At 39.9% G+C, this 16,324-nt stretch overlaps 2 protein-coding genes across 2 annotated transcripts; one reads left to right on the forward strand and one right to left on the reverse strand.

The window, feature by feature from the left end:
• Positions 1-2,184: 2,184 nt before the first annotated feature.
• Positions 2,185-11,637, forward strand: LOC115049405 (transmembrane protein 150A). The gene is made up of 8 exons (XM_029511587.1): positions 2,185-2,230; positions 5,332-5,617; positions 5,839-5,886; positions 6,031-6,117; positions 6,517-6,584; positions 8,248-8,375; positions 8,461-8,638; positions 10,215-11,637. The coding sequence occupies exons 2-8, from the start codon at positions 5,397-5,399 to the stop codon at positions 10,514-10,516; spliced, it is 1,032 nt and encodes a 343-aa protein (XP_029367447.1). The 5' UTR covers positions 2,185-2,230; positions 5,332-5,396; the 3' UTR covers positions 10,517-11,637.
• Positions 11,638-13,620: 1,983 nt separating this feature from the next.
• On the reverse strand, positions 13,621-15,830 carry rnf181 (ring finger protein 181). The gene is made up of 6 exons (XM_029511588.1): positions 15,757-15,830; positions 15,084-15,198; positions 14,857-14,993; positions 14,469-14,584; positions 14,308-14,382; positions 13,621-14,189 (listed from the first exon to the last, which is right to left on the reverse strand). Exons 2-6 carry the CDS (start codon positions 15,167-15,169, stop codon positions 14,130-14,132), a joined length of 474 nt encoding a protein of 157 aa, XP_029367448.1. The 5' UTR covers positions 15,170-15,198; positions 15,757-15,830; the 3' UTR covers positions 13,621-14,129.
• Between the last annotated feature and the right edge of the window lie 494 nt (positions 15,831-16,324).

Below are 16,324 nucleotides of genomic sequence, written 5' to 3' on the forward strand. Positions count from 1 at the left end.
TCCATGGCAGGAAAGAACCATAGCATTAGAGTTTTTCCCTCTGCTCCTTACATGTCAGATCTCAGTTTGTAACATAACTCTGATAAGCATCATAGCAGCACAAATGTTCCATAGCGTGGCAGCCACTCCTGGATTTCAGTGAGTACATGGAAGTTTACTTCAGTCCTTATTTTCAGGAGAGGGAAGAGGAACACTCACAAAAAAAAAAAAACCCTACATTCAGAATCAACAGCTCTTCCATAGTGATATCAGTCCAGAAAGCAATACTTGTAAGGATGGCATCAGTGCATAACAGCCACACTTGCATTTCACTAGGATTAATATCATCTGCTTTTGAAGACTATGGTTTCCTGACCATCGTATACAAGATTTACGGATCAAATTCAGCAAATACCATTCAAAGCTTCTTAGTAAGAAAAGAATGAAGGTTATAATCCCTGCTGCAGGTTCATAAAGCTTTTTCTCATATACATTCTCTGCTATTTACAGCTAAACACAGATTGCACTGAAACAACATCTGCTAGTGACCTGTGATAAGATTACAGGGTATGCTCAAAATAAAGACACACACAGGCATCTGTATGTTTTTTTTAGCGCTAAATTTGTTTTTGCAAAATGTGACAAACAGGTCGCAGCTATATTTTCAGGTGTATGAAATTAGTTGATTCCTTTTTATTATAGTGAACAAATGAATGCTAGCAGATCATGATATCACAGTCACTGAAATACAAACCAAACTTTACACACTTAATGTCATTGGTCATGGTGAGACCAGAGTGCAGCACAATTTTTTGTTTGTTTTCTTTTTTGTTTTTTAGCTTTATTATTTTTAAGTGATAGATTATATTAGTATATAACTTTATAGGTTGTGTTTGTATATCATTTGTCCCATTTCATGGTACTTACCAACTGATTAACTATAGTACCAACTACAGCTCATGTTGCTGTAGTGTTTTAGTTGTATATATTTGACTCAAATAGTAGTTCTTTTCCAATTTAATTAGTCCAAAAAGTCCAAAAATGATATACATATACAAGCCCTAAGATAAAAATAACAAAGATAACATTTGATGAAAATGCTGCTCAACTGCTACCTATTAGTGTCTGAGTCACAAATTATTTATTTATTTATTTATTTATTTATTTATTGTTGCAGTATTATCTTTATGGGGAATCAAATGTGTCATTAGATGTTAGTACTGCTCTGAACACGATGCATTTGAGTTTTAATGCAAGTATGAAAAGAGATACTTCAACCTTAGCAAAGGGCATATTTTTAATGGTTGGCTAATGGGCGACTGTTTGCTACAGGTGGAGTAGAGTGTCAGGGACACTCAGTCTGCCACAATCAGCCATACAATGTGTCATTTTAATCGCTCTCTATAAACTGATCTAGATAAGCTTTTTTATTCCCTTTATTGAGTATCATTCAGTTAAACTGAATGAGAGAGAAGCCACAGAGCAGCAGCTGGATTTCTGATTGGCTGACTGTTACCTGTGTGTCAGAACTAACGAATGGGATTAATGACACCAGGTCTTTTGCTTCTGACGCATGGAAATATGTCTGCATGTCAAATTCACACCTATCTACAGATAGGTCTGTGGATATTTTCAATACATGTCTTTAGCACATGAAATGTGTGGAAGTTAACACATAATGTCTCTGCGCACCTGTATTTTTCTAACATAGACATCACTGAAACATGAAGGGACTGAGCTTCACTATTCTTTTTTTAAGGGTAATCTGCATCATTCACGATGCGTCAAGTTACAACAAAATAAGACAAACGCTTATTCTATTGTACCAAAAATAAAAGCGCAACGTGTCATAAAATCTAAATATATAAAGACAAAGTTAACTGAATACTTAGAAAACGAATTTCAAAAAAGTTTGATTAATTCCGTCTAAGAAGCTTGAGGTGTCTGTATTATCTGTATTATTGTGGCATTCTTCTCTTTTCATTGGAAAATATATAATTTTTTTGGAAGCGCAAAGGATTTCTTATAATCTTATTGAAGCAGTTCCCTGGAAGCAGTACACTTCTACAAGAAAAAAAGCAATATTTTTAATTTACAGCTTCCAAAAATCAATTTCACCAAACTCCAGTGGTTTTATTTTGAAAAGCCCAAGTGGAAGTAACTTACACGTCTCGCCTCGTCTAATAAGAATACGCCGTTTTTAAAGGGAAATCAAGGTTGTTGCGGTCCGTGCTGGCAGAGCAGGCTGACGGTAGGTGTACATTCACTGTCGTGTCCTGCCTGTACCGGCAGTATCGGCTCCTCCGTCCCCCGAAATGTACCTTGTTCAGCGGCTTGTCTGTCAGGTTAGCGGAAATCAAGATGCGGGCAAGTGTCAAGTCAAGACAAGCGGTAAAGTGCACGCTAACTAGCTAGCTAGGATGAAGCTAACAAGGCTAACGGTACCGTGTTCCGGTGAACGAGAGCGGGATACTGTTCCGTCCGTTTGGTCTCCGTTATCTCTGTGGAGAAGTGGGTGAATATAAGTGGGTCTGGGTTAGATATATGTATTAAGTCTTCGAAGTGCAGTGGTGAATATTTGCTCTGAGTAGCTGCGGGATGGTGTGCTATGGCCCCCCCTTACAGGTACACAAACACTCTGACAGCTCGTCTTTGGGTTGAGTCTGTATCCTGGTTTTATCAATTCACCCCCTGAGCTGCTGCTGTTCACAAAATGTCACAAGTTTCCATTCCATCCGTATGTGCCTGGTTGTCACTGCGTGATTGTAATTTTATTTCTTCCTACCAAAGTAAATAGAAATAGTTTTCATACTGTCCCGTTTCAAACACCGTGAATAAGAGCAGAATCTACAATTTAGACAACATGCTAACAATAGAAATATTTCTTGTAATAACTGACATCAAGTAAAGCAGGTTGAAGCTGAACTCCTTCCTAGGTATTTAGCAGCCAAAAATCAAACTGTAAAGTCAGTTATTTTATTGGAGGGAAGTGAAGAAGATCACTATGACTGTTATAAGTTTGTATAGTCAAACCTTAATATCCTCAAATGTGTGAATGAAGTAAGGTACTTAGATTCAGAGTGATTTAAGGAAGTGTCTTGCCAACAATTCTCACATATTAGTTAAGGGTTAGTATAAATAGAGATGCATTACGGCACTCATTCATTCATTCATTCATTCATTCATTCATTCATTCATCCATCCATCTTTCTTCAACTGCTTTATCCGTTTCTGGGTCGTGGAGCCAATTGGAGACAATTTAGAGTCACAATTAACCTAAAAATGCATGTCTGGGTGGAAACCCGGAGGAAACCCACATAGACACGGGGAGAACATGCAAGCGCCACACAGAAAGGCCCCAGGATGGGAACCGAACCCGTGACCTTCTTATTGTGGAGCAACAGCGCTAAACACTATTCCACCACATATGCACTCCTTGTTTTTTTATGTATACATACGTGTGTGCGTGCGCGCGCATATAATTTTGAATTGAGTCTTTGTTGATTTGCTTGCTTACTTGTTTGGTGTGAATATTTTAAATCAGCCAAGAGGATTTGGGGTATTTTGACCTTTTTTCAAAGGGACGTAAATGGCAGTGCTTCAAAAGCCTTCATTGTTGACAGTGTACTTTCTGAAAAAGAAACTGTCATATGTGCTAAACAATATGGAGAGACACTCAGAGCTGAATTTTAAGTATATAAGATAAAAAGGGATATAGATTTGTGCATATAATATAAAAAGTTTCTGTTTATCAATGAAAATGACCCAGGAAAGGAACACAATTCAAACAAAAGAAATGACACAGAAAAAACAGATATCAATTATCTAACAGTGTAGCTTGGACCTGGTAAAACATGACAGCTTTTCGTTTGTTTAACTCAATGGTGAACCAAAAAGAAATTAGATGCCTTCCACTTTGTCTTTATTTATAGTAATGGATACACCTTGCAAATAATGGCATGCGCTTTTTCATAACAGGTTGGCATATAATGGCAAAAATATTGATTAAAATACAAACAATTTTCAGTAAGCCTTACTCTACATAGTCTCATTAGTGAGTGACTTTCTTCATAAACGATGGTTGATTTCTATTAGGGTTTATCAAAGAGAAGTTCATCTTAGTGGTGTGTAAATATCCACCAGGCAAAGGGCACACTGTAAAATACACTGTAAAATGATACAACATGTGTTGTCCCATGCTTCCTCCACCACTGAGGTGACCTTAGCTTAGTACTCTTTCTCACAAGGATGGGCTCAGCCCCCTTTTACAGCTTCATGCTGTTGGTCATTTCTCTTCAAGGAGTCTTTGTCCTTTTGAGTCAGCATAGACAGAGGAACAGTGCAGAGGTGCCCAAAAGAATTACATTTATCTTTGCTTACCTGTTTTCGGGTCTTTTTAAAGAAAACATTTTAGATATCAATATAATGATATTGAGAGAGTGAATAATTCAAAAGTTAAAGTCAAAGTGCCTTTATTTAAAATTTAAATCATTCTTTCATCTTCAACCGTTCATCTGTTTCCGGGTTGCGGGGGGTTCTGGAGCCAATCCCAGCTCGCACTGGGCGAGGTGCAAAGTGCTGCTTTGTTAGGTGCCACAGATAACAGATTCACATATCACCACAATCACTCTACTAAATAGTAAAATAAATAAATAAGAAAAAAAAATTAAAAGTTCAATTAATAAAACAAGAATATCGCACATGGAGGTGAGTCAATTATTGGGCACACGTGTATTGCACAGGAGGAGCATTTAGCAGTCACCCAAGAAGAGGTTAAGATTACAGTCTGTCTGCACAGAACAGTGACACACCAACCATGACCTACCATTTCTGTGTAGTTTCCACTTCTGTTTGCTCTGGTTTTTATTAATAGCCCGTGGTCTGATCTAAACTGTTAAATCTTAAAACAGCTGTTTGCAGTTTTTTTTTTTTTTTCTTACTGAGACATATTATCAGTTTGTATTACTTATGATGCAGACTTATGATCAGAAACTTTTACTGTGAAGTTCAAATGTGTTCCTTGTTCTGTAGTCAAAGCTAGAACATATCAGTACTTCTTGTCGCACAGGAACAGAATGTATGTGCGTGTTTTTTGTCTTGAGGAATGAATTAAATGCAAAATTGTATGGCGGTGAGTCTTTGTTGTTCTATGAAGTCTTACTTCAATACTTATTTTGAGTGAGGTGCATCTGGCATTGAGTGAAATGTAGAATGAGGGTGTGTGGACACTTGGTTAAAAAAAAATAAATAAAAAAGCAAGTTACAGTATGACACACATTCATCATCACAATGTAATGGTTTGTTGGCTGTGTTATTCATGTACTGACAAAACTTCTCCTGATTTGCTCTCAGGTTGCTGCTGATTGCAGGACCCTGTGGAGCAGACAAGCTGTGCCATTCCCCCAATTTGTCCTCTCATGCCCCCCCAATCCCTGTGTGTTTCCCTGTGTGTAAGTGACCCCACATCCCCACCCGTCCTCCCTCCATTTGATCCCTTCTGTTGTGTTGCCACTCCATCCCAAAGCCCCCCTCTCACCCCATGCTTGGGACAAAGCCAGCTCACTGCCAGCCCAATGACTGCCTGGATCGTCCTGCCTGTCAGCCTGTCTGCCTTCTCCATCACAGGAATATGGATCGTGTGAGTTACAGAAAAGCATAACTGTGTCATGTTTGCTTTCATAATGTGCTCCCAGTATGAGGCGTACAGATGGTCCTTTGTTATTTGCAGCATTTGTGCTGAATTATACCCAGTGTAGTATTGTTTCTTGATAATAGTCCTTTTTGTTTCCTTAGGAATTATAAAACTGTGCAATTTGCAATTTCTTCCTTAGAATTAAGGGTGTGTTCTTTTCCCATCAGATATGCCATGGCTGTGATGAATCACCATGTTTGTCCTGTGGAGAACTGGTGAGTGATTTATTTATTTATTTATTTTCCCCCTTTTCTTCTGAAACTGACGTCAAAGTTTTTATTGCTTCAAACCTGGACACATGGTGTGATTTCACAGTGATCGGTTGGTAATTAACAGAACTCAATTTCATACTGCCACAGGTCTTACAATGTGACATGCACAGAGGAGCTGCCTCGACCAGGCTTCCCTAAGACATGCTGCACCATCCAGGACATCCCCCTCATCAGGTCTCCTGTTCCACCTCCCTTCCTCATTTTCTCTCTCTCATGCCTTTGTTTCTGAAGAATACAACAACAGTTTTGTGTCAGTGAGGGCCCAGCGGCATGAATTAGCACCTTGTTATTCTGTGGCTCTCTGTCATTAACCCACGCTTTGCATTAATTGCTTTCGTATGATCTGCAAGTAAGCCTCAAAACCTGAAGTACAATGCACTTCACAAGTCTTGTAGCAATCTTACTAGTAGTGTACTGAAAAATGAGATAATACTGCATTCTGTAGATTAAAGGTATAGGTCACATGTTGGCATCTCTGTCTCTGCTCCTCTGCTATTTGGCATTTTAAAAGCAGACCCCTGGTAACTTTGTGATCTCTAATACTGAAAGTTATTCTGTCTTCATGTCCTACAGTAAATGTGGCTCTTTCCCTCCTGAGAGCTGCCTGTTCAGCCTGATTGGGAACGTTGGAGCCTTCATGGGTAAGGCCTCATTCTAACTGGGTTCCACTCATGTGCTTGAAAAATATGTCCCTTTGAAGGAACAGACTAATACATCTGTACAGTAAAAGTGAGGAAATAATCAGATGATTAGCCTAGCTTAGCATAAGCTCTCTTCTCCTCCCTAGTGCCTTAGGTGCTAATGAATAAAAACACAGTTTTATTTTGATTAATTTATTTGCCTATTTGGACTGATAGCCTTTTAACTGGCTTCTTTTTAGCAAAAAGTGATATACTGTGGCTATGCATCTTTGAATACTGATCATTCAATCTGCAATCACATCAGCTGAATATATAATTAGATCTGCAATTTACCCTTCAGTGTAAATAAGACTGTCCTCTGCTCTTTAATTCAGAGACAATAACAGAATATAGTTGAGGTCAGAGGTGTGTAATTTGTCTCCTCTGTCCATTCTGTGGGTTACATCAATCCTCCATCATGCCCATAAACAGCCACTCCCCTTTAGGAGATATGGAGGGGCTTGAAATAGGCTGTACTCTAATCAATAATGAATGCGGCTTTCCTTCCACTTCCCCCCTCTGTCCCCTTCCCCGCATGTATCCTCTGTGGCTTTCCTCCGTTACTTCTCCTCCTATCGTGTTTGATTACCAGTCAGTTTTGCCCCATTTTCTCCCTCTGCCCTTAATTACTATCTCTTTCCTGTTTTCACCTTTCCTTCTGCACATATATTGAATTTATTTCTATATTTCATTTGATGTTGTCTCTACTCCCTGCCTATTTGTCACTGTTGTATAAACTGTCTGGATGCTCTTTGACTTCCTTTACTAATTTTGGCTAATAAGGCTGTTGACCTGTGTCTTACTGCCCTTGTGTTTCTAAAACACAGACCTCCCTAAGGGTTTACAGTTTTCTAAGAGTAACACTAAACCTGCCAGGAAAATGCTTCTTCATGCAACCAGAGATGCCACTGGTTGTCAGAAAAAATAAATGTTGTCAGAGATGGGGGTGAAACCAAATCACCTTGATATCAGCAGAATAGTTGCAGTCACTTAAATGTCTTCTGCCGATAGAGGAAACTATAAACAAGCATGTTGAATCATGTAAAAACAGACTTTGATTCCTGAGAACTCTAAAGCTCACCAAACTACCTCCTGCTCTCCTGAAAAACTTTTACTGATGCACAATAGGGTATCCTGATATATAGCTGTAGTAACTTGTACTCTTTTCTGCACAAAAGTAGGAAGAAAGAAGTGCAGCAGGTCATAAAAAGAAGAGTCATGCCAACTCCAACCAATACCTGCACTTTTTTTTCTCCATGATTTTAACCATAACACTGCATTGATTCCTTTCTCTACCTAATTTTGAAATTGTTTGTTCATTCTTCTTACTGTACTGTATTTAGATCTTATGTTTTATACTTAAAAGCTGCCAAAAAGGACGACTGATAAACAAAGTTTAGCTGTATTAAATGTGCAGTGACAATGAAGCATCTATTTAAACAGAAAACCATGCTTTCCATAATTTGACAAAAAGGAAATATACAGTAGGTGAATCAATAAATCAATGATTACCTTTCCACCACTCCACAGCTGTATTCCAGAAGGCTCTCGGTGGCAAACATGATTTGTATTCAACAGTTAGGATACAGTGTAACTGTGTGTGGTCTCTCATCGTGTCCTGCAGTGGTGATGGTCTGCCTTCTGCGCTATGCGCAGGTGATCGAACACAGCCACCGATGCTGGGTCAACACCAGCGCTCTGGTGTCTGGCTGCACCAATGCTCTGGGTCTAGTTATGGTGGGAAACTTCCAGGTAAACTTAAGCAGCACTAAAAGAAACAAGCAGACTTTCTGCTCCTGTGCATACAATCACTGACTTTACATTTCTTTCTGAAAAGGTTGATCACGCCAAATCTCTACACTATGTGGGTGCTGGTGTGGCATTTCCAGCAGGACTGCTGTTTGTGTGCCTGCAGTGTGTACTCACCTACCGGGTAGCTGTAACCGCCCTTGACTACTGGATGGCCCATTTCCGAGTGGCACTGGCACTGGGAGCCATGGTCTCGCTTGTCCTCAGTATCCTTTCCTTCCTGGTGGGGCATTACTCCTGCTTTTCACATACTGTACATTACTGTTTGTAAATTTTGAAACATGTGGGTTGAGCTCTTCTAAGGCATTCTTCTCATAAGAATCTTTTAAGTACATCATGTAACCAGTCTTATTCACATGTAATCTTGAGACATACCATCTTGATATTTCTCACTCATAAACTGGGTTGATTTGTAGAGCAGTGAACTGCTCTACAAAATGTGTTAGTTACTTCTGTGCTTTTCTTTTTTTGTGTGGGAAAGACAAATCAAAATTTCAAGCTTGAGACAGGTTCATCTAGCAATTAGCTTAGGTGATGTGGTTTATTCATTTAAAATCACCAGTTGTTCCTTCAACTCGTCAGGTAGTAGGGGATTAAAAAAAATATTCACTATTAGTGTTTTCCATATGCAAGCTTCTCCCCATCATCTGCCCAGTGACAAAACAAGTTTATCTTTGTATTCAGAAGAATGTGGTGTGGCCTCAAGACACTTCTGAACAAATCAAGATGTTTGTCTTTCCAACTCTGAGGCACAACCTCAAGGCCAAGCTGCTACATCTGTTCTGACCTTCATCTCCACCCTCCTGCTGTCTTCTGAAGCCATCAGCTTATTGTTTAACAGTGAGCTGATGGCTTCACTTTCTTGCAGCCTGAACTCCCTGCCTGCCTCTCATCGACATCAGGCACTGAGCTGTGTCTCAGCTGCATGAAGTCAGTCGAGTCAAAACCTCATGGTTCTGAAGTTGATTCTGTCCTGCTCCATTGGCAGCCAGAATTCGAACCACCCAGGTTCATAATGAACAGATTATGAATTTCCATCTACCACACAGGTTAAACTGCCTGTGATATGCAGTACTGTGCAACAGCTTTAGGCCACCAATAGCCATTCATTTGGTATCCTTATTGAGATACAATCAGAAAATAAAGGAAATATGTACACAGTTAAAAAAATGTTTGGAATGAAATGGCAGAAGTCAGTAACTATTTTTTTATGGAAACTGTCCTGAAGTTTTTGGGTTTCTTTTGTAGTCTCCTCTCTGCACTTTCCAGAGTTTAGATTTTTCTCTGTCCAGGTGATCACATACTGCCTCTATAATATTCAGTCTGGACTCTGTGGAGGTCAGCCCATGACTGTCAGTGTTTTCTGATCTGCCAGGATAGACCCTTCAGCAGGTTTCCCTGAAGGCTGCAAGCACTCCTTATGTATTCCTTATGCATCCTTACATATTCCCAAAAATTTCAACCTTGGATTTGTCAATCCATAATACTCTTGTCCACTGATCTTCACCAATCTTTGGCATTAAATCATTGCCAAAACATCAAATCTCAGGTTGGCTTAAGACTTAGCACAGTACTGGAGCTCATCTCATATAATGCACATCTGTCGGTGCTGATGATTTTTCTCTTTTCTGAGCCACTTTGGAGTCTGTGGAAATATCAAGGAAATATTAAAGTAATGATAATATCAGTAGCATTAAGAAGTAATGATGACAAATGGAATTGAACTGTCTTCAGCTCATGCACAGACTTGCAATATTTGTCCTCCTTAACTTGTCCTCTCAGGTGGTATCTTCTTCATCCATGAGAGCTTCATCCTGCAGCACGCTGCAGCCATCTGTGAGTGGGTCTTCACTGTGGACATCCTCGTCTTCTACGGCACCTTTACCTATGAGTTTGGCACTGTCACTAGTGAGACCATGATGGCTGGCCTGCAGCGGAGTCACCACCATGGCTCAGGGGTTATCATGGGGCCTGGGGCCCGGGGTTCAACAATGAGTGGGGCCACAAAGGGCCTCAAGTCCCCGGGGGGAAGCAGCACATCCACACATCTCAACTGTACCCCGGAGAGCATAGCCATGTTGTAGCTCTGTGTCACGGCCCAAAGGCGTGAAATGTCAGTGCAGAGGTGCTTAACAAGCTCCTACATGAAGGCACAAAGACAGAGGCAGAGCGTGCAGGAAGTTCTGATATCTTTCAACATTGAACCAACACCAGGTTATCCTATCTCATCTCTAATACTATGCCGTCTTTTTTAGTTGTTTTTTTTTTTATATATATAAGCGTTGGTGCAAGTCCCTGAAGTCTAATGTCTCATTATATTTTCTGTGGTGATGCTGAAAGGAGGGCTGAATGTGTGGAGTCAGAATAAGCACTGGAATCATGAATGTTTTCTCAGATGGCCGTTGCTTTGTGCAGTTCTTCACCAAAACCTATTGAACAGGACTTCCTTTTCTCTAACTGGGTGTCATCGTGAAAAAGCAGATTACTTAAACACATGAGCTTGCCCTGCTCCCCCAAACACTCCTTTATGAACTACACATTGCTTCTGTGTGGCCCGCCTGTTGTGGCCTCTTGCTTATCTCTGCACGGCACACTTTTTGAATGAGAGAATAGCAATTTTGCGTTTTTGTAGAAAGTAGAAACTACTGAATGTTTGAGATGTGGATAGTTAACAGTTAACATGTATGTTTTACAGGCTGTAAAAATGGCCTTTTTAAAACCAATCACATAAGTTACCTTGCAAATGATTTGGCAAAAATCATTCATTTCACAGAGAAATTCAAATTTATTTGCACAAATGTTTTCAGTGCAAATTTTGCGGTATTTTGCTAAATATGTAAATGTGTATCTTGAGCCACTGTCATTCTTTGAGGTCATAATCCATTTCTTTGACATGTGAATGACTTGGACTTTCTGCATCTCAATCACTTTTAACTGAGAATTTCTGAAGTCCCTTCTTTTGATGTCTTTCCATTATTGTCCCACAAGCTGCATGGTGTGATTATGTCTTTGTCATGCTAACTTTTCTTTGGTACACTGTCACAGCCAGTGCAATAATCGCCATCAGTCATCTGAAAATTTGCACTCCTTTGGAGTGAAAAATGCCTTTTTCAGTGTGTCGGACTTAAACACAGGGCTCTTTTTGTTTAAAAAAAAAAAAAAAAACTATAGAAAAAAAAAGATGCCACCAAGATGTTTGAAGTGATCTGTAGATTTAATCCCACTAAAACATTTCCAGAAAAACCTTAGTTCTTGTCCACACACACATTTGGTTCTAGGCTGGACCCGTGGAAGCCTTATTTGAGTTTTAAGTATAGTTCTTATGTTAAACAAGAAACGAGGGAAAGCTTCCCAGTAGTTGCAGCAGAGGTTTTTTATAACTTGGAGGTAAATACGATGCTTGGAGACAACGTGCCATAAACCTGAAGTCATCACAGTGATGTCAATACAGTGTTATAGCCTGAGGTCAGCAAACAGGTTGTAGACTGAAGGCATAGTGAGTTCTATATTGAGGTTATTGTGTAATTTCCTGTTGCCAATTTCTCTTCAAGTGAAAATCAAAATTGTGAATTAGCTTTAACACCAAACTGCTGCAAACAAACATTGCTCAAACTAAAGCTGACTGATGCCACTCTATTCAGGCTACACTCAATTATGTTTCTGTTAAAGTGAGTATGTTTCCTAACACGGGTGTGCACAGTATTCTGCCCTCTGCATAATGTTGATGCGTTTTAAACTGTCTAATCACTGGATGCCAGCAGGACACATGTTTAAAAGGTCACATCACCTACCTCTTTTATCTTTTGTGGGTTTGATGTTATTTAATGTGAAAGCTAGAGTTCCAACATGTTCTCCATCTCAGAATTGTCTGAGGTTGAGAGAAGTATTGAACACGGAGGTGACACAGCAGTCCCCAAAGATCTGTCTGTGTGTTGGCGTTTGACCGGACAGCAACTCTGCTGTGGCATCAGATGTGTAATCACGTGTCAGGTCAGCTTTCTTTACTTTTTGTGCAAATTGTTTCACTTGCCATTATTTGTTGAAATGGAGCAATCCTGTCTGCTTCTGTGATCTTGCCAAAAGAAAAAAAAGACTGGAATCGTTCTGATTGGTTCTCAGTGCGGCAGCAACAGGTGTATGAATTGGTATGTGTGCAGTGTTTTAGCCTTATTCCTCACACTGTGCCAAGGGAAGATGTTCAGCTGTAGCCTCTTTCCACATACTGTAACCATGTCACAAAGTGTGACTACAAATGGCAGCTTGTCTGAGCCCTCACATCAGGGGTGGTTTATTCTCTAACAGCATCTTCCACAGGCCCAAATGTAAAGGTCTTTTTTTTTTTTTTCTTCCAAACTTTTATTAGTTAAAATGAGCACTCCACTCAGCTTTCAGATGATTTCTTTGTTCCTGGGAGAATCCTGCATTATTAAAGGCTGCCTGACCTTGACATGTGTTGAACTCTAGCAATGGAAACAAAAGTTTTATTGTATTCATCATAATTTCCACAATATAAAAAATATGTGAAGGTGTGATGGAGTCAGATAATTCCCTGAAAACAAGTCAACACAGATTATTTTTCCTTTTTATAAATTCTGTAAATATTTAATGATTTGTCTATCATTTAGGTATTTTCATTTGACAGAGATTTATATTCAAATATGAAATAAAAATGATAAATTATTAGCAGGTGCTTGAGATGGTTTGCTCTTTGTGCCTTTTTCTCTATAGTAGTAAACGTTCCGAATGTTATTCAGAAACTAGAAAGTTTTGTATGGTGTAATGAAAGGTTAAAAACACACACACACAAACGCACACATAATTGGTGTTTAAATCAGACTTGGAGCAGGGTTGCAGTTCCAGTTGTGACTTACTTCATGTGTACCAACTAGCTGTTGTCTTACAAGTTGCTTTGTGGTGTAAAAGCATCAGAACCAGCTCATATCTGATAGGTTGACCAGAAGGGCTTAAAAGTGAGAACTGTGTCATGTGCTGTCATTCTTAACTGGAAGTTTCTTTTTAGAAACTGAGCTTGAGAATGGGCTACAAAGCTACTGCTTAATTTTTTTTAGGGAAGAAAAAAAAAACAAAAAACTGCTTTTAATGACCCAGAATTTGTTTGTGTGTGCATGTGTACAAAGAAATGCATGTATGAGCAATTCATATACAAACGACTCAGCTGGACAGCGTAGTGGTTTTAAAGCTCATATATTTCTGTAAAAAAGGAACAAGGAGAGAGTGCTCAGTGCTGCTTACTCAGCTTAAAATATATTCCTCCTAACTAATAAGAAAAGACAGTTTATGCATAAGGATTTTTCATTTTCAATAACCTTATTTGTTATGCTGCATCCATGCCATGTCACCAGCATGGCTACCCCCAACACTGTCATTCTGCTCACATGTATATAAACATCTGGACTGGTTATTTTTAGAAACATATATATTTGTAAGAATATTGGATTTCATTCAGAAGGAGCAGCTGGTGATTTTTGCCATCAATAGCTCTTCTTTCAGTGAAGAGATATTACAGATGTCAGAGAAATCCCAAGATTTCTCTACAAACTAGAAATATGGGGCTGGTGTGTGCCTTCAATTACATTGTGTAGGAAACAGTATGAATGCAGCATAATGTATTTCCTGAAACGTCCTTTATCATTAAAATGTCACTGTGCCATAGACTTGCACCACAGCAGCAAGGTGTCATGTGTACATGGCTCCATGTAGATCCTCCAGTCTGTGCTCCCTCTGTTTTCTTCTCTCCTACAGCACATACAAAAATAACAACTGTCCAGCTAGGAACTGATGCCACAGCGAGATCACTGATTGAAATCACAGTGAGAAAAAGAGGACATCCAATCCAATGCATGTTAACTCTCACCTTGTCTTTTTTAAACTCCTCATACTCTGGATTGTCAGTTGGTAATTCAAGTCGGCAGAGCGGACAGGAGTTGGTCTACGATTTGAAGCAAAAGCAATAAAATCAGGATGAAAGAATCAGGAAATGTAAAAGGCATCTGCTGTGGGACCTGAAAGCTTTACCTTGCCCAGCCAGGGCAGGATACATCCTGAGTGGAAAAGGTGTTTACAAGGCATCTCTCTGACTGTTTCTTGTTCCTCGAACTCCAGCAAACAGACAGGACACTTCAGACCTTTGTCTGTGGAAAAAATGAAAATGTGTGATTAAATTCCACTCATATCATTAATCCAATAAAGGTTTACAACAGAAGCTTGAACTGTTCCTGTTTTAGCACAAGTCTACCCAGTGCCGGTCAGTGACAGCTTTACTGGAGGAAGGGAATGCCTTTCCTCAGGGACAAAGAATCTTGACAGCTGGCCCAGCAACTGCAGGCCTCATTTCTCTCTCTGCTAGGAAACTGCCTGCTATTAAGTCTGGATGTGAACACAGCTGATTCCTCTGAAGTGTCACCTGCTTGCTCTGGGGAAATGACGACCACAGTCAGAGTCTGGACTGCGGTTTTGGCAGCTGGAGGAGGAAGACGTTGGTCCCAGTCTGACAAATCAAACGCTCCCGAGTCAAGTAAGTCCAGGCCCTGCATTAAAGACCTGCACAGGAAGACCAGCAGGCAGTCAGACAGTTTTAGGATCAGTGTAGAGCAGGCTGATGTCCTGCATGTGAAGGCGCTTCGGCCTCACCTGGCCAGCTCCAGCAGCGCATTCTGACGGTACTGCTCCTCAGCGTTGGTGGGCTCACAGTCATGTTCATCAAAGTAAGATGCCATTTTGGTCCAGCTGACAACTGTGTAGATACCTGGCAGACATGGACAATGAGAGTTCACTCGTGTTTCATAATACACAACATGAGTGGCTGATATTTGAAATTATATTAATGGATTTGGTAAAACCGGAAAAGTGACAAGTAACCGCCATAAAGGACACTTAATAATGACGGACATTCATTCACTGACATTTCAATGACAATTTCTATGTGGCACATTTATGAACACACACAGCGGCACAGGTTTAAAGGTATGAGCCTCCTTTATTGTATCTAAATATTGTCGATTTGGATACATTACATTACTTATTAATCGATAAAAATCTCACGGGTTCGTTCATATAAATTCGACCCCCCCGAAAATGCTTTTCTACCAAACAAGAACGACTAACAGACTCCAACCAGCCAATTTCCCGGAACACCCAAGCCTCTACAAGTTCAATTCATGTCCAATAGACGTGACTTCTTTTTTAAAACCTCTCGTTAAACCAGGATACAGACATGTTGAGACTCTAAACTGACGCCACCAAACATACAAATGTGTATAATTTTAATCAGCTTGATCAGACTCAACAAATTAGCTCAACTTACCTCTGATGTTACCAACAATCAACAGCTGTCATTCTTCCGGGTGTGACGGTGCCAACGCGGAGCACCGACCAATCACAGCAGAGACCGGAGGCCACTTTCTTCTTCTTCGTTCATTTTTCTGGTGGATGAGGAAGCCTGGCGGTGCATCTGCGCCGCCAACTGGTGGAGGCGGATAAAAATGGCGGACCGCTCTTTTCCTCCTCTGCTGTAGTGGTAACGTTGTACGTGTCCTGACTGTGTATATATATATACTGATGAGCAAATAAAATCCTGTCTGCAATCCTCCGGAGCTGGAGCATGATGGAGAAGGTGCACAATGTCTCCTGCTAGGAATTCACTCAAATAACAACAAAGAAATCTATCAATACTTTGCAAAATGAGGACAAGTACAACTACTTAAAAAAGACAGAAGACTCAGAAAAAGATGTCAAGTAACAAATGGATGCAAAAATGGAAAAAAAAAAAGGCTTACACAGAAATGTAAAAGATAATTAAGTCTTAACTACAGTCAGATATCCGACAGACAACATGTTGTCTTGGGTCTGGAGTCTCTGTCCTCTGTAGAAAA

Source organism: Echeneis naucrates, chromosome 9, assembly GCF_900963305.1.
Source record: "Echeneis naucrates chromosome 9, fEcheNa1.1, whole genome shotgun sequence".
NCBI lineage: Eukaryota > Metazoa > Chordata > Actinopteri > Carangiformes > Echeneidae > Echeneis > Echeneis naucrates.